Here is a 25,551-nt window from a genome sequence, read left to right as displayed (position 1 = left end):
TTTGGGGCCATGTTTCTGAAGGATCTTGTAGTTTTCCAAAGCCAAGAGAAAGTCTGTTGTGCCATAGAGAAACTATGATACAAGGCATGGAGTCTGTGGAGAAACCATTCCAAAGTTGCTTCTGGTAAAAATTACTAAGAAGGTTTGTAATTTAATAAACTACTTTTGCCTAATGTGACTTGTTTCTCCTCCTTCCCAAACAGCAACACCAGACTGCTCTCTGCTGCTATGACTAGGCATCTGTTTATTTCCTTCCTTAGTTCTCATATTATTTAGGTAGCATATACAATTATGGGTCTCATTAGGACATTTATATTCATGTATATCACTGTACTTTCTTCATATTTGTCTCATCTCCTCCCACTCTCCAAAAGAGTCACCTGCCCCATGCTTCTGCTGTATATAACATTGATAGAAACATTTAACATTTTTTTAAAAATCTAGATTCTGCATATGAGAAATAACTTGCAATTTTTGTCTTATTTCTTTTCATAATTATCTAGTTATCCTGAAAATCAGTTCAATTCTAAAACTAATTTCCCCAAATCCTTTTATAAGTTTTTAAAGTTAAAGTAGTACATAGAAAAGGCTAGGGAAGGTGGAGATATATCTAAAACAAAACGGAGATGGGTATGCTAGCTGTGGTGGCATGTATCTATAGTCCCAGCACCTAGAGGGGAGGCAATAGAAAGAAAGTTTGAGACCAGTCTGGGCTACACAGTGAGTTCAAAGCAAGACTGAGCTGCATACTGAGCCCCGATCTCAAATAACAAACCAATTAGTTCAGTTGTAGAATGCATGTGTAACTTGTCAAGGCTCTAGATTAAATCCTCAGCATCACAAAGAGGAAAAGACAGATAAATGAGAGAAGCATGCATAAAAGAGAAGACACCAGAGTTTAGTTATTAGAAGATCTAGGATGCTAAGTGTCTTACTTTCCTTTCTATTGTTGTGATAAAATACCATGGCCAAACGCATCTTAGGGGGAAAGGGCTTTATAGTTTGGCTTTCACACCCCAATAATAGTCTAGCACTGAGGGAAGTTAGAGCACAAATTCTGGTTGGAGATAGGTATGCTAGCTGTGGTAAACCTCACCAGCCTTGCAATGATCTTGCAAAGTCTTCTTGGAGATAGCCAGAATTTCTGAATGTCACTCTGTCCAAAGTAAGCAGTAAGCAGTATGCATGGTGAGTTCTTTATGTAATTTTTCTTATGCCGAAATTTGACCCACAGAGCTATGAAAAAGGTTTCTTTAACCTCATTTGTTTACTAGCTCTGTTCAATGCAAGTGTGTACAATAAAGGAAACATTCTATCTCTTGCCCTCTGAAAGTCAACAGTAGCCCCACTCAGGTGGTCTCTAAGCAACTAAAAAATGACCAGTAACTAAGAAATGAAGTTTTGAATAGAACTTCATCGTAGTTTACTTAAATAGCCCCATGTGCCAAACAGTCATTCTAGTGAGCACTGTTATAGATATTATAGGGTTTTTCAAAGAAATTAGGTCAAGTCTGAGATTAGATACCCAAGGAATAGCAAAACCAGGATTTGCACTGGATCCATCTAATTATAAATGTTTCCTATTTTATAGTAGTAGTTTCTTTCTTTGTTTTTGTTTGTTTGTTTTTTGCTACAATGTAGCAGTTCTCTTTTCCATGGAAACATTGAAAGGTAAGCCTAAGAGATCAGCTTTTAGAAAGCAAAACAAAACCTTTGTTTGAATACCTTTAGTTTGGTAATTTAATGCTGTTCTGCATTTCCTTACTGTGTTAGCTACTGGAGTCATCTGAGAAGAGAAACCTTTTGGTAGTTTGAATAAGAATGACTCCAACAGGCTCATAAATTTGAATACCTGGTCACCAGGAAGTGCTGATGTTTGATGGGATTAGGAGGTGTGGCCTTGTTGGAGTAAGTTTGTCACTGGGTATGGGCTTTTGAGTTTCAGAAGCCCAACCAGGCCTAGCGGCTTTTTCTCTTCCTGCTGCCTGTGAATCTTGATGTAGAACTCTCAGCTCCTTGTCCAGGACCATGCCAGTCTGCATACCACTATGCTTCTGGCCATGCTGACAATGGACTAAACCTCTCAAACTGTAAGCAAGGCCCAATCAAGTGTTTTCCTTAATAAGAGTTGCCAGGGTTATTATATTTTATCATAGCAATAGTAACCCTAACTAAGACAAACCTCAACTGAAAAAATGCCTCCATCAGAGGCCCTGTAGAAAATCCTGTGGGGTATTTTCTTAATTAATGATTGGCAAGGAAGAACCCAGCCCACTGTGGGTTTTGTTACCCTGGACAGGTGCTAATAAGAAAGTAGGTGGAAGAAGCAAATAAGAAGCTTCATGGCCTCAACTTAAGTTCTACCTCCAGGTTCCTTGAGTTTCTGCTCTGACTTCCCTCTGCAAGGGACAGTTTGAAAGCCAAAATATAACTCCTTTCTCCCCAAGATGCTTTTGGTCATGGTATTTTATCACAGCAATAGAAAGGAAATTAAGACACTTGGCATCCTAGATCTTCTCGTGACTAAATAATGAATATACAACTGAATGGAGGAACTCTAGCAACCCAGACTAATACCAGGATCAACTATAATTTATGGATGCTAAATTCCCAACAGTTATTAAATGTTCCCATTGCTATCCTTGTATTCAATTGAGAGTCAGCATGGCCATAGGGAAAGGCTTAAGAAACTCCCAGTTCCATGGTGACACTAGAAATCATGTTTAAATTAGAAAGCAGAACAGTGATGGTTTAATGTCTAATGTATAATGTTGATCAAACTATTGTCTAGTAATATATTCCTTCCTGTCTCCAGGTTTTGTGATGACTTGGATCTGAAATGTCCCTCCCAAAGCTCATGAGTTGAAGCCTTGGTCCCTTATGAATCAGTGCTCAGAGGGGACTTGGGGAGGTGACTGTATCAATTTCATCAATGGATTGATCTGTTCAAAAGTTAATGGGCAGCTTAATGGGCTGTTGTGTACTGGTAGAAACTTAAAGGAGTTGAGGCCTAGTTAGAGGAAGTTGGTCACTGTGGGTATGCCTCAGGATATCTTGTCCCCACGTGTACTGCCTAGTTTTATGTCAACTTGACACAAGTTAGACTCATTAGAAAGGAGGGAACCTCAACTGAGAAAATGTCTCTATAAGATCTGACTGTAGGCAAGCCTATAGGGCATTTTCTTAATTAGTGATTGGAGGAGAGAATCCAGACCATTATGGGTAGTGCCATCCTTGGGCTGGTGGTCCTGGATTCTATAAGAAGGCAGGCTGAGCAAGTCATGGGAAGCAAGCTTGTACACAATACCTCTCCTTGGCTTCTGCATCAGGTCCTGCCTCCAGGTTCCTTCTCTGAATTCTTGCCCTCACTGCTTTTGATGATGAACTGTTACATGGAACTGGGAGTGAAATAAACCCTTTCCTCCTCCTCCTCCTCCTTCTCCTCCTTCTCCTCCTCCTCCTCCTCTTCCTCCTCCTCAAGTTGCCTTGGGTCATGATGTTTCATCACAGCGATAGGAACCCTGACTAACACACTGAGCCTGCATGCCTCCATCTCTACCTCCCTATGGCTGCTGACTCCTGCCAGGTATCCCCTGCCATAACAGTCTACCTTATCACACACCTGAAGTGATGGAGCCCGATGACCACAGACTGGCATCTCTGAAACAATAGCGGGACATAAGCTTGATTTATGTCAGGTATCTTTATGGAAAGCTGAGTTACACAGTATCTAAACCTCAGCATCCCCCAGTCAAGAAAGATCTCTGGAGCACTGGTTACTAACAGGATGCACACAGTTTCTAAATAGGCGAATGTTTCAAGTGGAAGTCTCACTTGGAATAACAACATCAAACCTGTAAGATTCAAGCCACACTGACTGAAGAAGGGAGAAGAACCTAAGAGGAAGAGAGGAAATCCAGAGCCAGAGGGTAGGAACTGCTGACCTGAATAACCTTAAGAAACTACTCTCATTTTTAAAAAAGTTATAAATAATGGAAAATCAAGAGGCATGTAAGTATGTTTTATTTTTATACATACCCATATAGGTAATATGTAAATATATTTAAATATATTTTAGTATTTATTTTCAGGAAAAGGGCTTCCTTTTCAGGTAGTGATACCTATCAAAAGCCCCAGAACACTTGTTGGAAATAGAAATTTACCATAAGGAATGATTCCTAAATGTTGAGGGGCACAAACAAATACAATTCCAAAACTCAAAGCAAATTCATCACTCGATAATGAGAAAATGATTAAACTCAGGCACACCCTTGATATAACACTTAAATGATACCTCTTAAGGATTTACAACAGCATGGGTAAGACATAAAGAAAGAAGGTTGTAGAAACGAATCCTCATTGAAAACAAGTCATGAGCAGTGAAAAATAAAAGAAAATTTATTAATGTTTCAGTGCTGTCCTTGTGCTGAGGTTTCAAATAATTTTCAAGGACTATGTATGATTCCTGTAATTGTAATAAATTAAGCAATGACATAATTTCATTTGAATAGAAGACAGAAAACCAGGATCACACAGTTTATCATATTTCTAACAAAACAAAACTAGAATCATAAAAGGAAAAAGAAACAGACTTTTAAATTCCATTTGGGCACTGTTATCCTCCAGGCTGCCTGGGGTTTGCAGCCTACAGTTTGTATCCCATGCAGATTAAAATAACTTGCCAATAGATGTCGCTGTTGCACTTAAAGCTGAGTGCATCCCAGCTTTTGACTCTGCAAGGAGCCCAAGCAATCTCTGCATCAACTGTCAATCTGTTCCCTTTCAACTTTATTCCAAATTCTGTTTCTCTTCCTCCCTCCCCCTCCACACACATGTGCGCACGCACGTGCGTGAGAGAGAGAGAGAGAGAGAGAGAGAGAGAGAGAGAGAGAGAGAGAGTTGCTTGCATGCCAGAAGAACGTTAGATGCTCTGAGTACTCTTAACTCTTAACCACTGAGACAGTTCTCCAAACCCTCAAACCTCTTTTTATGAAAATATTTTTCTATTTTAATGTCAAATATTTTTCTGAAATGAGCACAGTAACTATTACTGTGTGGTTATAGAATAAAAGTTCTATTCAATGGTTACCACCCATCTAAAGATGGCAGATCTGACACACCCCTAGGAAAATCCACAATGTTATCTAGATGATCATAGGCCTAACCTACACTCACCACACACGTAGTTTCAGATCAGAATATAATGAAGCAGAGAACAAGAGATTGTCAGTAGGAATCAAAATAAAGGAAAAGAAAAAAAAAGCCACAGGAAACTGGGGAAAGAGGCAGTGAGAAATGGAAGGACCGGTTTGCTCAACCCCATCAGGCATCTAACCCTGGCAGTGGCAGAGGCTGCCCAGCACTTTGTACTGGGGAGTCAAAGCTTCTGTGTCCGTGAATGTGCGCAAGAATGAGAAAGGAGAAGCCTACGTTTTTAAATGGGGCATCCTGTGTCTGGCAGATTTCCCAACAACTTGTTGAGCTGTTATTTGAGCAGCTGTGGAGAAAGAAAGGTTTATAGATGTGCAATGAAGACAGGTGACTTGGGTTTCACTGGAAAACGCAGAGTGTGTCTGTCAGCTAGCATGTGTTATTCGTAAACTTTTAGTACAATGATATTAAGTGACTAGCAGCAAATGGGTTTCTTCCCTCAGGGAGGTTTAGGCACCAGAGCTAATGAGACAGAGTAGCCTGGAAAGAAGCTCTTGACCCAGTCACCTTCTAGGGCACAGCTTTTGGATCACCTTGGTTTGCTGCAGCCCACTGATTTCTTTCATGCAATGCTCCCCACACAGAATATAGCTTCGACAACTTCACAGATGCAATGTACACCGAGTACGTATGAAATGAGCCTCTGCTATCCACAAAGAGCCACAGGCTAAGCACGAAGATTTCCACTTACATTGAGATCCAAGTACAATTCGCTTCTACTTGACTTCTCTCTTTCTTCCTGGAGCAGATATGGACAAGGTGGCCCCGCTCTGTAGCCCAGGACCCAAGCACCTCCATCCTTATTCAGAAGGTCTTTAGTTGTCTGCTCACTGAAGCTGTCACAGGGAATGCCTTCAGAGGTGATACCTATGTGAACACGGGGAAGAGCGTCAGTGACACCACAGGCAGGTGAAATGCAATGGAGACAGCAAGTTTAAGAATTCTACAAGGCAGTCTCCATACTCTGACTTCACTTTCCAGTTTACAGTTTTAGAGTTTGCTGTCATGAAAGGGACTTCTCCCAGTTACTCTTTTGGGGTCTTCAAGCATATGCCCTCACCACTAAAGGGTTGTCTTCTAGTTCTTCCCTCTTCTCCCGAGTCCCGCTTGCCCACCCAGGTCCTGCAGTTTGTGTTTACTCACTATAGAATCAGAGGAGGGCAGGGGAATAGAGGTGTGAACTCTCAGCTCTAACAGTCTATGGTGTCACACCCAAGCCCAATGGCTGACTAACTCTTCTTCTGGGCCCACAGCTGAGCCTTATTTCTAAGGACAGAATCGTTATGCACTGTGCATACTGGCGTGTGTCAGTTTGATGGCGAGGGAATGCTGCATGAGTAACCCACTTGGGACTGTTGTTTGTCATCTCCAGAACATTCAGCTAACTTACTCTCACCTAAACTATGTCAAATTTTAGCATAACCTAGAGTTGGGAAATACCAGTGTTCCCATTTTAAGGGGGAAACTAGAGCACAGAGAAGGTAAGCTACAGTTTCCAGTTTCTAAGATCAGTAAAGGAGAACGCCATGGTTGGAAGTCACTCCGGTGAACAGCAGAGGCTATGCTCTTAGAAGCTATCTATATACATGGCCGCTGCCTCATATTCTTAAGATGACAACACATGCTCTGTGCTAAAAGGATGTCACGGTCAGAAAAGCTACATGCTCTAGCACTTGGTGTGTCAGAGTTTATGTCAGCTTACTGAAGAACTTGAGGTCTCCTAAACCCATCAAATGGGAGTTCCCCAAACTTATTTGGTCATGGGATCCATTGAAACATCTGCTGAGCAAAATAGGTTGTAAACCATCAGTGCTCTACTGGAATCAGTGTGGAAACGACTAGATTGTATCAACAACAGACAAGCCTCTCGAGGCACTCACATTCCTCGTCTGCATCAAATTCCTGGTAAGCAACCTCAGCAAAACCTGGAACAACCAGGTGGATGTTAAAGACTTAGGCTCGGTGTCTTTTTGCAAGAAGAATCACTGGATATGTGATAGGGTGTTTATTATACATAATCCCTGTAAGAGAGGAGCTCTGGCAGTGATCCAACGCCAGCTGACAGCCTCTGCCATGCTGAAAACCTGACTCCCAAGTAACCCGAGCTGAGAATAACTCAGTACACAAAGAGTTGCCAGGCAGCATGCTTCTCTTATATGAGAGTAGCATTTTAAGAGCCAGAGAAGCTGAGAACACTTAAGGTTTTGATTTTTGTTTGCTTGTTCAGTTCGGTTCATTGAGTTTTAATCACACTTCCAAGTGAAAATGATGAAGGTCACAATGTTTCTACAGTTGGCCGCTGAAGGCTGTCCAAAGAGAGAGAGAGAGACTGGGACATCGGGAGTTCACTGCCATCTCTGCAAATGTGGGGTGTCTGTTTGGAAAGTGAACTCAGGTACCTCCTTCACAAGGACACAGTCTCGCAAAATGAGCCTCTGTTCACTTGAGGCCCTTGATACCTGATGTCTGCAGAGGAACTAGCCAGGGAATCACCTCAGTTTTACTTAGGGAGTCATGTATTGGGGTGTCCCTGATGCCTGTTCTCAAGGAGCAGGGGGGAAAGCCCAGTGCCTAAAAGAACTGCAGAGCACCTCCACATGCAACCCAGGAGACCTGAAGCTTATGTGGCTCCATGGGCTGGGGGATGGCGCATCCTTCCTCCCAGAACATCCTGCCCCTGTTGTTAAGCAAGGAGGATACCTATGGAGCTTGCACCAGACCCTTGTAAACCTATGGAGTGTTCGCACCATAACTTTGTAAGCCTATGGAGTGCTTGCACCAGACCCTTGTAAACCTATGGAGTGTTCGCACCACACTGTCTCACTTCTCAGGTCTATAATTACTTACCAGACCCCTGACTTAGGTTCCTACACTATGTACTTTGGCTATGGAGTTGATACTGGTTTGGGATGAAGTTTACGTGAATTAATATAACTATATAACACACAATATATATCACAGCACCCCAGGTAAGACAGTCATGTTATCAGAGCATATTGTCTGGTAAGACTAAGCTTATTATTACAGTATGAATAGTGGCATGAAAGAGTAATAAATTTACACAACAGCAAAGGCTTGTGTTCCTAGATAAAACACATGTGTGTATGTATATGTTCACACACATGCAAACACTCACACACCTGCAGTGTCTAGTCAACACCACAATAATATGGTGAGGCATGAAATTCAATTCACTCTTTATACAGAGGAAAAACATGAGAAATCTTAAGCAGAAGTAGTGAAAATTAACTTAATTCTGCAGTTCATTTTTGCTTGTTTCCTATATTTTTAAGACAGGTTTCTCTGTGTACCTTTGACTGTCCTGAAACTCATTGTGTAGATCAGGCTAGCCTCAGACTCACAGAGATTCACCTGCCTCTGCCTCCCAAGCGCTGAGATTAAAGATGTACACCACCACTGGTTGGCTTTGATTTTCATTTTAAAGATCCAATTTCTGATACCTAGTGTCTAACCAGACAATAACCTATGGAGAAAACATGATGCATGATAATTTTGACAGGATCATTAGGACAGGAAGGAAACATTGGCAGAAACAGGTGACATGAAACAGTTATCTCAGAAATTTGACAAACTAAGGACAGAGGACAAATTCAAATTTAAAAAAGAACAAATAAAAAATTTATGAAGTATTTTCTAATAAAAATTTTAATAATATAAAACAAATGATTTTTAAGATAATGTACATGTCAATATTTATTAAAATAGGGTATGACCATAGTATTCTTTTCAGTTGAGTAAACAAAGAAGCAAAAAAATTAACTTGAAATAAATAAATGTGTCTGCACAGTCAACTGCCCCTTAATTTCTCATACAAATAGATTTTCAAGGTGGTAGATTTTTGCAGAACAATCTTTCTGAAACACTGAATATCATCGACCATCTTTCCTTTGAATGTCATGAGTCAAGTCTACTTTTATTAAGTACTTATTAGTTGCCCCCCCATTGATCACATATACACACAAAGGTTAATTTGACAGGTGATCATGGTTAATAGGACATACAGCACAGATACACAAAGGGTAAGGTGGCTTACCTTTAAAGTCTGTGCTTTCCCCAACCATTCAAATGATGAGCTGCACTTTGCTGATGCTAGCCTATGACATCAGCGGGAGGCTGCTGTCAGTAATCAAAACAGTGGAGGCAGACAGAAAGAAAAGGTAATATGCCATTTACAATGGAGGCAGTATTCACTACCCACCTTCCCCAAGTGCAGTCTCTCTGCCTGTGGCACACATATTACTCTTTGAATTCTTTGCTCCCTTTGTCAGTGTGAACTCAGGATTTTACTCCTGTCCCTGTGACTCCTAAGAAAGCAAGTGTTTCATAACCATGTACATATCGGATCTGGCCATGCAGTCTGCTCTGGCTGAATGAGTGTAGGCAATGAAATAGTGCACAGCTCTGTCCATAGTTATTCACATCCATACGCATAGCTCTGGCTAAAGTACAGTCTCGTGGCTAGTTTTGGTCAGACTCAACGTTCTATATTGTCATGCTCCAACTCCTATTCCAGTGGTGGTAAATGTGGGTAGAATTTTGAAGAAAAAAATCTTGTTAGTACATCCGAGGAGAATCATGAGCAAGGACCACAAGGTCCTCACCACCATGAGATGGAATTGTTTGAGGAGGAAGGTGTGTCTACGTAGAAGAAGGCTGTTGGTAGGAGATTGGGGAACAGACTACAGCAGTGAGAATCTACAAGGAAAGGACCATAGCTATCAAATGAATGAAATGTTTAAATGTCTAAAATGATATTTAGCATCAGACTAAATGAAACAGGGTTCTACTTCCTGTCTACCCACCTGTGTTACAGCTGAGGGAACTAAATCCCAGGAGGATTTCAGTATTTTCAGCACACATATCAGTGGCAAAGCTGAAATGAAAATCCAGTTTCTAGAATGTCCCTATGCTACTCAGAGAAGGACATTCTGGACCATTTGCAGATGGGGATGCTGAAGTAAGAGATGGAAGATGGAGTAGGGAAAAGCACTGGCTGGGCTTTGACGGGTGAGCTTGATTTCTGGCTGCCCCTAATATTAAAGGCTTAACCCCGAAGCTACCAAACATCCTCACATCATCACTTCCTCACCAATAAAAGTGGGATAATAGGGGTAAGCCTGGTAAAGAACTGGAATCCAAATTATTTTCTCCCAGGAAACTTCCCAGACTAAGGCTGTATGAATTGCATAAGGGATGCAAATAATGCAAATAAGTCATTGTTACAGAAACAATATATGCAATGGAGGTATATTAAATATCACTCGTGATAATGAAGAAGAACTTTGTACCAAAGAAGTTAAAAAGAGAGTAATTGAGCTGATAAGAATGTATGGAAGCCCTCCAGTAAAATAGATCCTAAGTCTGTTCAAGCCCCCCCAAATAGAATTAATATCATCTGATGTAATAGCTTCAGGTCAGTGACTGATCATCTCTAATAATACCCCCTCAGGGGTCTCCATGGAGACACTAAGACAGTTCTTTACTGAAAGCCAAATACGTGATCCTTGAACCCTGTAAGCCTGTTTATAGACATAGATTCCAATGAAATTGTATTTTAAAATATCATATCAATATACACTGTAATAATAATTACATTGACCTTCTCACATGGTCTTTTCTTGGGAGGGATATAGATATCAAATGAGGGGAAATATGACTAAAATAAGGAAGCTCATTTGCAGGTATACTTATGCTGAATATTTTAACAAGGGTCACACATTTAAAGTAGCACAAATTACTCTGAGAATGGAGGAAAACTAGGGGGAGATGCAGCTGGGTAAAAATTGGTGTAAAATGACTGAGAAATGTTTAGGAAGTTGTAGGAGTCTTGAGACCTTAAAACCCCCTGTCTAGTCTCAGATAGTAAATGCTTAAGAAAATAAAAGATAAAAAATAAACTTGTTTTGGGTACACTGGTTGATAAAGAATATACTTTGAAGCAAAGCAAGAAAAATACAATTTCAGTCACTAACTGTAAAATCAAATAACAATTTTCTTTTCATGTAATATTATTCCAATTATTATGTGGATAGCTGCGCAGTAGGAATGCTGGTTAAAATATATGAGATGATTAAGGACAGATGATAAAGGAAAACTGTAAAGTATTAAGTATTAGCATATAAAAGATACACATGAATGGAATTTTTAAAAGCTCCTTTGGAAATTATTTTGAGATCCGTAGAAATGAGAACATACATAGCAATATAATCAGAGGGTGGGTCCTTTTTATTAATATCAATGGTAAACACTTAAGAGATAAGAATAAAATTTGCTTCTAAGCATAAAGTAAAAGAAAATATGAAATACCATACTATCACTTCATTTTTGTTACCAAATGAAGGAAAAAGCCTGGTCCCTTGGGTCTAACATAGTTTTTCCTGAAATAGAATTCTCTTAACCTTAACTCCATGCCAGGTGTTTGACCAATTATCTTCACTGAGTTTTGTTAGCAGCATTGGGGATATAAGGGACATCAAGCTGTCTGCTAATAATCTGTGCTCTTCCAGCCAGAGAAGTGTGGCTATTGCCCTGAGTGCCCAGTGCTTTAAATTCCTCAGTAGAATTGCCTGTTAAAAGTCTCTGAGAAACATCCAGATTCTGGTATCACTGCCTTTAGCCAAAGTGTCTTGGACATCAGAATTTTCAACGTCCCTTCTCCCACCAGGCATTGGTACTGAGGAGAAGCCCTGTGCCAGCAATCTTTGCTGAGGCTCCCAGCAAACTGATGTTTCTAAGGGGAGAGTAATGTCTGATATGAGGAACTTATTGTATTTCATACACTTTATATACATTACACATGACTGGGGATCATCCCAAAGACCCTGCAAGCGAGGCATAAAATATCTCTGTTTTCAAGATGGGAAAGTAGTGATGACGTTAGCTTTGCTCAGGGAGAAATAGGAAGTAGTAGAAATGAATTCAGAACCCACAGCCCAGGGTTAACCTCCTGCCATACACAGTTAAATCAACTTCAGGAAGCAATTACTGTTAGATGTTCAATGGCAAGCAGCAGTATAAGTTCTGTGAGAGTAGAAACACGTGAGGTGAGCCACATAACTACCCATGATTTCTGCCAAAAGCTGATTTCTGGGTTGTAAAGGAAAAATAAAGTGATCCCTGTCAACTTTTCTGATGTTTTAATCATCCCAGCATGGATATATTCAAAGAGAAATTAACTTTAATTTCCCAATTTTGAAGAAAATTATAAACTCATGAATTTAATCAGCCCAACTAACCACAAGTAAGACAAACACAACAAATCAGTAATAAATAAAATTGCTAAAAATAAAAACCACTGATAAAATGACTACTATAAAAGCATTTAGAGAAAAACTGGATAATATTACAAACTTCCAATCAGAACCAAAAAGGTAAAAGACAGAAGACAGAGATGACTGACAGCATGTCAGTGGAATTCAGAGGAATGGGAAAGAGAGAAATGACATAATGACGAGAGTCACTTTATTAAAAAGTTATAACAATCCTAAATTTGTATCATTTGTACCTAATAAAAGAACTTCAAAGTACATGAAATGAAACTACCAGAAATGAATGGAGAAACATACAAATTCAAAATCACATTGAGAGACTTCAATATTATTCTCTCATTAATTGCCATAAAAGAGTGACAGGAAATCAACAGAGAAGCCAGGAATAGTGACTTGTACCTGTAACTCCAACACTCAAGCAGCTGAAGCAGGAGGATAACCATAAGTTCAAGGTCAACTAAATTTAGGACAGCCTGGGCTACATAGTGAGACCTTATCTCAAAATAAGACTGTAAAATCAGTAGACATAAAAATAACTGGTAGATTTTATTTAATATTTATGATATATCCTCTTCAATAATTGAAAAATCACACTATTTTCGGATACATATAGAAGGCATTCCTAAATATTTGAAATTAAGACAACATTCTTTACCTCAAGTGTTAAATCACAAGAAAAATTAGAAGATATTTGGGTCACAATTAATGTGGAAATCAAGGAAAATATATAGACTTGCCCAATATTAAATGATTCTCCCCCGTTTTGCTTAACAGCAGCTTTCCTTAGGCTAGGGAAATGTTGGATACAGTGGACACATAGTTAACTTATAGAAAAAACATATGCTTCCTGAACACTGCTGTTGAAGCCTTGGCGTTTCCTCTACTAAGCTCCCAGGATACTTTCAGTCTCTAGGGTTTGACACATGTGGAACACCAGTCTTGAAGAAACAAGACCAGTTCAAGAGAAAGAACTTTGCATGCATTAGAGGTTCCTGAAAAGATAGCCATTCCAGCTCACTCTACATTAAAGTTCCAGGCCAGTATCTTTACATACATTATCAGTTAAGTTAGCTTTTCAGTTTCCAGAGCTGACATGGTTCAGATAACCAATGGCTACCAGATAACTAAGGAGAACTTCTAACACCATAAGCAAGTAGCTAGAAAATAAAAGGAGAAAGAGGTGGTGTAATTCCATGCCTACTGCATCAAGACTTGGAGACTGCTTTCTTCTGGTCATAGCCCCCTACTGCATTCTCCTCTTCCATTCTGCCCATTCTTGTCTGTAGTGAGTCTTTTTCTATCCTGTCAGCCAGCTCCCAAATAACTACATGAAGACTTATTATTATATCAAAGCTCAGCCTTAGCTTAGGCTTGTCCCACTAGCACTCACAATTTAAATTAACCTGCTTTTATCAATCTACATTTTACCAGGTGTCTTTTTACCTTTCTTTCATTCTGTGTGTCTGACTCTCTACATGTCTTGTTGGTGTCTCTGCCTTTATTCTTCCCAAAGTCCTCTCTGTCCTTGGAAGTCCTGTCTAACTTCTTTCTGCCTAGCTATTGACATTCAGCTCTTTATTAAACCAACCAGAAGGAGCCTTGGCAAAGACACATCTTCACAATGTAAACAAATATTCTACAATATTTTTCAGTTTCCTCACACTGGATACTTGTTTCCCTTTTAGCCCTTGGAGTCTTCTTAAAGGGTGCCCATACTTGTTAGTTCCTAGGAACCCATAAACTCCTGCTTGTTTTCTTAACTAGGTCAACGGGTTCAGAACCAGCATCTAAAATTATCTCCAGTTTGGACTCACTAAACCTACTCTCTAGCTTTCCATCAGGAACTGTGGCAAATGCAGTTATTGGCACTGGCAATGGTATCTATTTCCTGCCCTCTAGCATGCTCATATTTACTAATATATGTAGGTCCTTGATATCTGATGCCCACTGTACTTATTTAGAATAATAGCAGTATTGTAATTGGCCCATCAAGATGATCAAACCCTCTTCATTGTCTATACTGACAGAGAACAGGGAAATTTGACATAGCCCAGAAATAAGGGCAGTGATTTAAAACAAGTATGTTGCTGTCTTTCCCAGATGAAGAGGATTCAAGTGGTACAAAAGAGAAGTATTTTTAAGATCAGTAAAGGCACAGGTCCAGGAAACTCCACAGCAATACCATATCTGAGTAGTAGCTGCAATTGGCATCCTTGTGTAACTGAGCTTGCAGTAAGCTAGCTGTTCCCCAAAAGTCACCTATTGTTTTGACTAACCTGAAAGGAATTCCAGTGGCAAAGTGCTAAGAATGACTCACCATCCCTGTACCTTCCCAGTCTTTGATGCCGGTACAAATCTCTTCAGTTCCCTCAAGGCTTAGTGTATGTCTTCAAATTACAGTGAAACATGAAGCTTCTTTTCTCCCAGAACATGTAGGTATGAGGAATTCATATTCAACTTCAAATGACATATTCATTTTACTCACTTTTGAGTATTTTTGTTGTTTGTGATCCTCCCTTCGATGTACATGATCCAGAACAAAACAAACCACTCAAGCATCAAAAGGAGTTTTGTGTAGGAAACTGTTAGAGGACTTAGGGTCTTTTAAGCATGTTATAACCAGCTAAAGTTCTACAGCTTCTTTTCATTACACACTGAATCCATTTGCTCAAACACGAAATTAGCCCTAATCATGTTTGATTAACTAGCTTGCTTTTAGCATCACACCAGTATTTGAACCCCCCCCCCAACTCCCAGGGGACTCTTGTAATCATCAGTGTGATTTTGCTGTGTCTTAAGGCTATTATTGCACCAGAAAACATAGCTTCACTTTAAATTGCATGTCAGCAGAAAAATCAATTTACTAAAAGAAAATTAATTCCATAACCAAAATTTTATAAGAGCAATGGATCCATAAAGTGAGTTGAATCTATAATAAAAATAGAACTGAATACCTTTCTTGGTCAAAAAGTACTTCTCAATATACTCAAACTCATGATAAACATTCACTGGGAAAAATTCCACTAAATACTAAAATAGGGACCTTCCAGCCTAAGGTGGCTGAGAAATCATAAATTAGCACAGCATTGCCAGTAATGCTCCAGAATAACAAAAGGTTTGGACTGCCATGTATTGTAGCGACAATCGTATCAGAAGGCAGGCTTTTGTTGTAGGCTTACGCTTTGTTGTACAGATGCGGAAGTAGACTTGCTGGGCTGGATCATCACAACTGAAGAAGGATTATACAGGTCAGCAGTGACTCTGCTAATGAACACAAGTTCCAAATAATTAATTAACGCTCTCTTCCTTTACTTGAAATGGAAATGTTCTCATGAGGGGAAGGAATGCACCCAATTCCTGGGAAAAGCCGTGGGCTTGTACACACCCACGGGTTGGATGAAATGACTTTTCAGAGGACTCGGCATTGCTCAAGCCACCAAGAAACCAATTGGCAAAGGAAATAAGAACACATTACTAGTGCAACTGGCAACATGCATCTATTCCTGAAGCAATGTCTTCCAGCTAATTTAATCCTAAAATAGTTCTGTAATTTGCCATGGAATCCAGGGCAGTGTGAATTACTGAAAGAATAAAATAGTAAAGGAAAAATTGAATAATTTGATGTAAATTAGTAAAGTTGCTACTTTGCTGAAGAGACTTAACACTATTTTCTTTGCAAAAAAATTTGTTAAGTCATGTCTATTTTTAAAACAGTTCAAATTTGGTTCTTAATATTTGTACCCTTAAAAGAAAAGCAATGAAGAAGTCGGGGAGACAGCTTCGTGTGTAAAATGCCTATTCTATAAGTGTGAGGACCTAAGTCCCAATCCCCCGTGCCCACACAAAAAGTTGTATGTGACAGTGTGCATCTGTGACCACAGTGATGGAGTCATGGGGCAGACACAGTCTGATCCTGTAGCTCAATGGATCAAATCGATGAACTCCAGGTTCTGTAAGAGATTGTCTTGAAAAGTAATGGAAAAAGTGATTAAGGAAGATATCATTGTTGACTTTTCACACACACACACACACACACACACACACACACACACACACACACGAATGTATATCTACACATACACAAGGGAAAAGCAATGACAAATTTGAAATATCTTCTATGGTTGTTGCTGTGGTACAGAGTGACTGTTTTCAAGGGTTTCCAGAGGAAGTGGCAGCAGCACCCAAGGTAGGTACTGCCTCATGACCCAAGCACATGCATGAGGGCCCAAACACACTGGCACTGGTGTATTTCCCTCTCTGCCTGGACATAGGAGATCACAAATGGAAGGGTTAACACCAATTGGCCAACCTTGCATGGCTCCAGGGACTTGACCTGGTTAGGGGGTCAGTGAGGGAATAAAGAAAAAACAGACAGATGGACACAAAGGAGAGCTGGATGGAGAAACCACAGCACCGAGGAAGCTCAATGTGTTTATTCCACACCATTGAACAGAGAGGGGGAACAAGGCAGAAATGGCAGACCAAGGAGGCAGGGTTTACGGTACACAGCTGGATCAGCAGGCAGCTTTAGCTAATCTCTGTATGAGCAGTCTCTGTAGGGTAGTGGTCTTCACGCTGTAGATACTCAAAAAAAGCTATGGTGGACTTTATCATCATTCACACTTAGGCCAGGAGAGCAGCCTTGCCATCTCTCTGAACCTAACCTAGAGAAGGCTTTGACATTTTCCCATAAGTCCAGGTTTTTGGTCTGGGCATAGTCACTCCCTTATCAATAAAACACCCCCACTGCAGCCTTCACACTCAGGATTCCCTAACACTGCCAAGTCATTCTCACAGTCTCCAGTGATTCTGGGCCCTAAGTCCTGAGTGCTCTGGGCAGTTGATTACTAAACAGAGTTATGTTCACACTGACCAGGAGAGCAGGAGCCAGCCTCAGATTTTCTCTGGGCCACTTGCAGTACTATCTGACAGAGAAAGAACAGGCAAAAAAAATGAGCAGGTTGTAACAAACAGCTAGTAACCATGGGGTTGATGGGGATTTGGTGGGACACAGGCAGAGTATAGAGGAGAAGTTATGGAATGAGAAAAGTCATAAGTGGCACTCAGGACACTGAACTCCGGAAACCAGTGTCCATGGATCTTTTGGATCCACTAGCGGCAGCATTTGTGTGGTTCATTATTTGGAAGATATATTTCTACCTGTGACATGCTGTTGGGACCTACTCTAACACACAGAATGAATATATGAAAATTGGAAGTACAACTTAGATTAGCTACATGGCCCACAACAATGCTCTGTGTTCTACAAGCTATTCACAGCATGTAGAGGGAAGCTCTGAGGGGCCATGTCTCCACCAACAGCTAGACTTCTCAGGATCAGCAGGGGGCGAGAGAACCCTAATTAATGCTAAGACATTTTTCTCTCCATCAAATTTTATCCTTGAAACTGGAAGAAACAATCAATGGTCTGAGTCTTATAAATAGTAAAAAAATACTCACAAGTTTTTTTTCTAGTATTGTCCTTGTATATCTGCAATAACAAGCAGCACTGAACTCTAAATAGCATCTAATATTTTGTGTTAGGTATTAATTATGTGGCTTAAAAACTTTATTTAATATCTATATAAGTCTATTAACAAACAAAATGTATTGTTTATCTTGCCATTTGACATATTTCTTTGAACCATTTAGGTTTCTGTCTTAAATTCCTCCCAGCAGAAGGTCATCACATTGCTGCCTCCCTTATACATTTTTCTCTATTTTATTCATAGTATTTATTTCCTGTATTGTTGAAGAGCCCTAGGTTTAACAATGCAAGACATCAGATAAATTTCTTTCTATATAGATGGCATTGTGCTTATCCCACTTTTAAAAGAAAGAAAAGGTAAATGCTCATATAGTCCAGATACTTCACATATTTTAGTCAACTCTTGAAGCCCAGAAAGGTGTTATAGACATAGCAAAAAAAAAAAAAAAAAAAAAAAAAAGAAAGAAAGAAAACAGGACTTAGGTTGGATACCATGTTGTTGAGAAAGAATGGTTAGGATACAGTTCTTGGCAAGAAATCAGAGAACGATCAGGCTCACTGGAAGGGTGTTGTGGTTCATTAGTAATGCCTTTCTTGGCCCAGGAGGAAAGTGTGACAGAATACACACCCTGTTTTAGGCATCATTTGACTAATCTCTATGTCTCTGGTTTTTGCCTGCTAACTTATTGGCAGGTCTTTATCAACAATATCCTGTCAGATTAACAAGAAATATATGAAACTCAACTGGTTACTATATCAAAAGTTTTCAAGAGAAGAAACAAGTAACAATAGAGGACACAGTGAATTCGTGGTGTGAATCTTCTATTTTTCTCTTACTCTTATGAGTGGAAAAAAGGACAGCATATGAAAATGTGAAATAAACCTCAAATAGGATTGATTATCTTGCTTTCTTGTTTTATTTATTTATTTATTTAAATTAGAAGCAAACTTATTTTATATATCAATCCCAGGTCCTTCTCCTTCCTATTCTCTCATGCCCCCCACCAACCCCCATCCCATCCCTCTTGCTTTCTTTACAATAAAGAAAAGCTGGTTATATTATGAAATAATAAGAATGTATTATGGAGAATGATTAGAAGATTTACATTAATAATGCAATGCTCTACGTTACTGAGTAATGAAGCAAGGCTAGGCCTAGAGAAGATAAAAGAGGAGGAGGAAAGGGAAAGAATAAGAAAGTCTTTCTAAGCCAAGAACTAACCCAATCACTCAGATTCCTCTCCCTCTCTGGAAAGAAAGGTCAACTGATAGCTCCAGGGACATGTAACTGGATCCCATTCCTCTTTTGATGTTCTTACCAAGAAGGGTTTAACTGCCCTTTCCCTGATTCATTAGATGGTCACTTCAAAGAGACCCTAAAAGGCCAATATTTGCCTAAACAACTCCCTTGCCTAAGTAAATCTTGACAAAACCCCCAAAGCAATTCATCCTAAATTTCACACATTACGGCCTTTGGTCCCCGCCAGTGACCTCAGCCTACAATGTTCATTGCTGCTTGCCTCCCAGTATGATTCCTTCCAATGATCAATCAGTCAGCAGAACAGACAGTCATCATTCTGATACAAAGATGGACAAACATCAAGGGTTAACCCAAGAGGACACCTCACACTATGCTATGACTTTACCATTTATAGGCCATTTCCAAGCAAGACAGGAATGGCCCACACTTGATCTGTGACTCAAGATTATGAAATGTGAAGATGGATATACTATTTAGTAACAAGTAAACTTACATAATCTTTGAAATTAAAAGCGTGTCTTTGTTTTAACAAATAAGATCTGTGGAACTTCTGTTCAAGGGGAGCACAGCCATCTATGATGTCTATTTTTCAACACAAAAGACTAATAAGGAAAATTATCCTTATTAGCAAGTTTGGGAACTATTCAACATACTAGTGATGGAAGATACACATGATAAAAGAAAAATACAGCTATCATAAATTTAGAAAGGGTAAAATATAGCATGCAAAGCTGGTAACAATTAGCAATGTAGACACTCTGTCCTAAAAAGGAAGGCACCCATCATGCTTAAGCTAACCCCAGACACTTACAACACTGAACCTAGAAAGTTCGCACTGTTTTTGTTCAAGAAATGTATTGAATAGAAACAGGAAGGAACAGCAGGGGATGATGCAAACCTTTTATCCCAGCACTCTGGATGCAGAGGTAGGTGGATCTCTGAAAGACTGAGGCCAGCCTGGTCTACATAGGGAGACCAGGTCTCATAAAAAAAAAATAGGAAAGAAGGAGGGAAAAGAAAGAGGAACAATACTGGGAATCAGACCAATGCCATACTCATGACTGCAATATTTCACCAAGAAAAAATTCTCTAAGAGGCAAACATTCAGTAAAAAGGAAAAATGCACTATTAAACCCCCGAGTCTGGTTAGATGGCTCACCAAGTAAAGGCACTTGCCTAGCAAGTCTGAGGAACAGAGTTTAATCCCTAAAACCCATGCAAAGGCAGAGTGAACAAGCTCACAAAGCTGTCACTGATGGTCACACATATGGCACATCACCCTACTACACTAAAACAGTTTTTAAAAAACACTGGCAACTTATAAATAAACCAAATATTCAAACTTAAGCCAAATTTTCAAACTCAGTAAATAAGAGGATGCCTTCTTTTCTCTATAGTTTATAAATTGAAACAATGCTAATGAAACATTTGAAAATATGAGATTTTCGAGTAGCATGTTGGACTTCAAAGCTATACATCAAGTACAAAGACTTTTAAAAAGTATCCTGAAAACACTGAACTACAATTTACATTTGAAAAGTAATATTTCTAAGGTTGCTAATGGTGGAAAGATACTTTTTCTCTTTATGATTTTGTGGTTATTTTACGGTGGCCATATAATGCTTTTATACCAAAAATGTAAAACTGTCATTTAGTGAAATAGGAAGAGCACTTTTGGAGAAATATATATTTCAAAGAACATCAAGAGAATACATCTCACCCTGAAGCGTCTTTCTGCCTCCTTTCCTTGTTAATGTCTGACTATGTTCAAGATGGATTCTACACACCCAAGCCAGTAAGACATCACTATAACACAAACTCACATTAGTGAGACATCACAATAACACACTGACATGTATTTTGTTTTGAAATTTGTAAATCTAAATTAAAATTTTTCTATTCAACATCCTCCATCCTTGCTGTTACAAAGAAGATACTGACAATTTGCTAGAATTATAGTCCAATAAAAATTTTCAACATTTGCCAAGTGTGGTGGCACACACCTTTAATTCCAGTACTCAGGAGGCAAAAGTAGGTGGATCTGGATCTCTGTGAGTTTGAAGTCAGCCTGGTATACAAAGGGTTCCAGGACAGCCATGACGAGAGAGAGAGAGAGAGAGAGAGAGAGAGAGAGAGAGAGAGAGAGAGAGAGAGAGACTGTCTCAAAACAGCATTAAAAGAATTTTAGTGACTTGACATGCAGTATAATTCTATTATTAACTTTAGTGAATGCATATAATGTAAGTCCTTTATATTTTTGGGAATTATCTTTGGATGGAACTTAAGATAATATTCAGAGTAAATGAGTTAATATGTCTAAGTGCTATGCACTTATAAACCATAATTGAAATGCTGCTTTAATAATTTTCTACAGTGTTTCTGACCTTGTATTTATTTTTATGGCACATTCAGATCACAATATGTGAACTGATTAATATCGGCTCTTTTCCACTTGCTTTGTTCATGTGGATTTTTAAAATATATGATGTAATGATTTCAACACTCAGGTAACAAAAAATATAAAATATGTTTAAAATTACAGGAGATACTCACTGGGATGGCTAACATCAAAATCATAGAACTACAAATGTTGGTATGCATGTGAAGAAATTCAAACACTTATACGGTGTCAATGAGACTGTAAAGACATGCAGCATCTCCAAACAGCAATACAGCATTTTCTCAAAGGTGTAAATGCAGAATTTCAGTATGGCCCAGGAATTAATTCTACTACTACATGGAGAAAAAAAGGAAGATGTGTATCCACACAGAGATCTTTCTTCATGTGAATGTTCATAGAAGCATTATTCCTGACATCTCAAAGGTGAAAACAAACCAAATGTCTACCTGCTTATGAACGGATGAGCAAAAAACGGACATATCCATAAAATAGAGTATGTCCACAGAGAGAATACATTTGAAAAAATTCTGAGTAAAAGATGCCAGTCACAAAAGACCATATGTAAAATATGTAATATATACGCATTCTGTTTAGCTGAAACATCTAAATGTATATTAATGGCTACCTTGGAGTAGAAGAGGTTGTATGATATGGTAAATGATTGAAAATAAGTATAGTTTGAAGGAGGTAGTAAAATATTCTAAAACTAATTGGGATGATGATTGTATACTATGAATATACTACAACAACTGAATTGTGTATTTTTTTAATCTAGTTTTTCTTCAAGACAGGGTTTCTCTGAGTAGACCTGTCTGTCCTGGATGGAACTTACTCTGCATATCAGGCTGGTTTGAACTTGGAGATCAGCCTGCCTCTGACCTTCAAATTCTGGGATTAAGGGCATGTGCCATCACTGCCTAGTTTAATTGTGTATTTTTTAATTGGGTTAATTTATGAGATAGGCATCCCCATAAGCTGTCTAAGATAAATACTGAGTTATGATCTTATGTGTGATGTTTGTATTATATATTATGGTAGTACTGAAAAAACTAGCATTGACAATGTGTTTGTACTTTTTTTTTTCCTTTTTGGTTTTTTTGAGACTGGGTTTCTCTGTGGCTTTGGAGGCTGTCCTGGAACTAGCTCTTGTAGACCAGGCTAGTCTCGAACTCACAGAGATCCACCTGCCCCTGCCTCTGCCTCCCAAGTGCTGGGATTAAAGATGTGCACCACCACCGTCCAGCTGTGTTTGTACTTTTATAACACATTTCTATGCATTTATATAATTTACTGGAGGCAAAGCTTTGTGAATAATGGTGTTAACCACAGTCATTTCTATTAGCTTCAAGCTGAAACAACTTTAAGAACTCATGTGCAATAAAGGATTCTAAGTAGTGTGGTTTGTCTACATGATAAACACTGTAATTCATAAAACCATACAGAAACACTAAAAGTTTTAAAATAATTTTAGGGATAGCATTTAAAACATAAAACAGACATACTGCGCGCGCGCGCGCGCGAGCGTGTGTGTGTGTGTGTGTGTGTGTGTGTGTGTGTGTTATGGGTGTGTGTGTGGTATGGGTGTGTGGGTGTGTGTTTTCCACCAAGTACAAGAACCAGGAATTTATACACAACCAGTGGGAGCTTAAGATACTACCCTGTTTCCCAAGAGCTCACATCTGAAAGGTAAGAGTGCCATTGAAATGGAGATCAAGACACAGGAAATGTTTGTTAGTGAGTGAGGTACAGATGATGAAGTCATTCCCAGCAGGGCCATTAGAATTCTGTATCTAAGAGCCTGTGTTGATGCTATCCAAAAGCTGAAGTGCGATGCACAGAGAAGAGGAAATAGCAGGAAGAGAATTGGCTAATGCTTTCTTTGCTTTCCCTGAGAAGGGAAATAGCAAATTAAGTACTTATAAATAATGCAATCAAAATATTGATCAGTCCAAAGCACATCTACGTCTAACATGTTGAGTTATCAAATGTCTGTATTGGTTGGTTTCACACTGAAGTCTCAAGCCTAAAGCTTGACCTGTGTACTGTGTGAGCATCTGTTAAGGGAATATTCACTTTCTGGCATGTGCTCCTTTGTATGAGTTCAATCAGCTTCAATGTGAGAACTGTAGCAAGCATGTGTCTACTAAAAATTTAATTACTTATTCTTTTGTGCTATCTCAGCCTCCTATCCCTTCAGTTAGCAGTTAATAACAATGAAATAAAACTTTTAAATTCATGATATTTGTTTTAAGAGCATTCCTACCTGCCTTTCATTCACAATTTGTATTTATTTAATTTCATTTGAGTATGGTATTTGCCTGCATGTATGTCTGTGAACCACGCCTGAATATGTAGTTCAAAATCCAGAAGGCGGCATCAGATCCTCTAGAACCGGAGTTACTGATAGTTGTTAGCAGCCATGTGGGTGCTAGGAATTGAATATGGGTCACTTGGTACCGAAGTAAAATCCACTTGAATTTTATACAGATGAGTGGAAGGAAAAACAGCCCCAGTATTCAGGGATGAGTGTTGCCATGGCTCATTGATTTTTTCTAGTCTTTCTTTCTATAAACACTTGATACACTGTTTTCTTTACGCAGCATCACTATGAACACATGGCATTCCACACACTAGTATAAAGCCCACCCTTTCACAGTGGCAGTTTGTTCCCACCTGCAGCATAAACTTACTTTTCCATCCTTATTCAATGGTTGGACTTACCCAAAGCAGAAAGTCACTGTCATCTATGTATTGAAGTACCTGCCTTCACAGCCCACTACCCCACATTAAATAGCATCACCCTGTACTTTGTATGTTTCCTGTCCTCTTCCATGCGGGGCCCCTTGAACAATAGCAGCCATAGTGAAGCAGAGTTTCACCACATCTTAGACACGGTAAGAGCCCAGTAAGATGCTTCAGCCCATCCATTTCCAGAACATCTCCTGTGGTCCAATCCCCTGAGGTTCCACTACACTTCACAGCAGATAAAATCCCTATTGAAAACTGTTTCTCCTGTTCCTTTAATCTGTCATTTGTTCTCCTACAAGTGTGGAAAACCAGATAAATGCCTATCTGCCTTTTGCTTAGCTTAGGATTGCTCTGGGCTGTACTCCCTATGGTCCAAGCCAAGTTCCTCTCTTGGCAGCAGTCCATGTCTTCCAGACTGGCTTCTTACCTCATGTCCTCTTTGTATAAAAGCCCCAGCCTGGCTTCTGCCACTGCCTGCTCTGTCCTGGAAGTCCTATAGGATGTTACTTCTGGTTCTGACCTTTCATCTCCAGACTTCACAGAAACAGATGGTGGCTCTACAAGGCCACACATCCCATGCCTATGGGACAGACACTCAAGTATCTCACAACTCTAAGCAAAGCACCTAGCAGACTAACTTCATGACCTGAACATGAGTAAAAAATTGATTTGATGTTTCCTTAACAGGTAGACCTAGGCAAATACATATTAAGAAATCAGTAAAATCTGAGTGTTTCCTCAGAATATTCCAATCTGTGTGAGGACACTGAATTCCCAGAAGCCTGTCTTTGCTATATCTGTTCCTGTTCTAGGACAAGTCATTGTTGGTTTAATCATGTGACTCACCCAGCTGCCTGTTTATGTACACTAGAACACCACACAAGCAAGCACCAGTGTTTCTTTGTCTCGTGACAAAGCACTTGGGGTTTCCTTCTGCTGCTGGGTGACCAACAATGCACCTTTATTGGAGCCAGTCAGCAAGTAAATACAGCATACTGGTGGCTGCAATGTCTCACCTCAACTATGAAGTCTGGATTTCTCATCGCTTCACTATGGGCAGAATTCAAATGGCCATAAAGGACTATAATTAAAGGAATGAGAAGGATCATATTTCAGCTGATAAGATCTTTGACTTCTGGAAGGGTTTTATTTT

At 39.4% G+C, this 25,551-nt stretch overlaps 1 protein-coding gene across 4 annotated transcripts in view; it reads right to left on the bottom strand.

Annotated features, from left to right (window-relative positions):
- Positions 1-25,551, bottom strand: part of Fmn1 (formin 1) — a 361,689-nt gene that overhangs the window by 258,471 nt on the left and 77,667 nt on the right. For 2 of the 4 annotated variants that reach the window (XM_021231093.2, XM_040746011.1), the window contains one exon: positions 5,903-6,078. The exons of 1 other annotated variant lie outside the window; for it this stretch is intronic. In XM_021231093.2, coding sequence (XP_021086752.1) covers positions 5,903-6,078 — 176 coding nt within the window. Of the gene's footprint in view, positions 1-5,902; positions 6,079-9,265; positions 11,219-25,551 lie in introns of those variants that run through there. One more of the 4 variants, XM_013122492.3, reaches the window with a different exon arrangement.

The sequence above is a fragment of the Mesocricetus auratus genome, unplaced genomic scaffold (genome assembly GCF_017639785.1).
Source record: "Mesocricetus auratus isolate SY011 unplaced genomic scaffold, BCM_Maur_2.0 Super-Scaffold_100004, whole genome shotgun sequence".
Classification (NCBI taxonomy): Eukaryota; Metazoa; Chordata; class Mammalia; order Rodentia; family Cricetidae; genus Mesocricetus; species Mesocricetus auratus.
The sequence above is the reverse complement of the archived record's forward strand: the minus strand, read 5'-3'. Positions and strand labels throughout refer to the sequence as shown.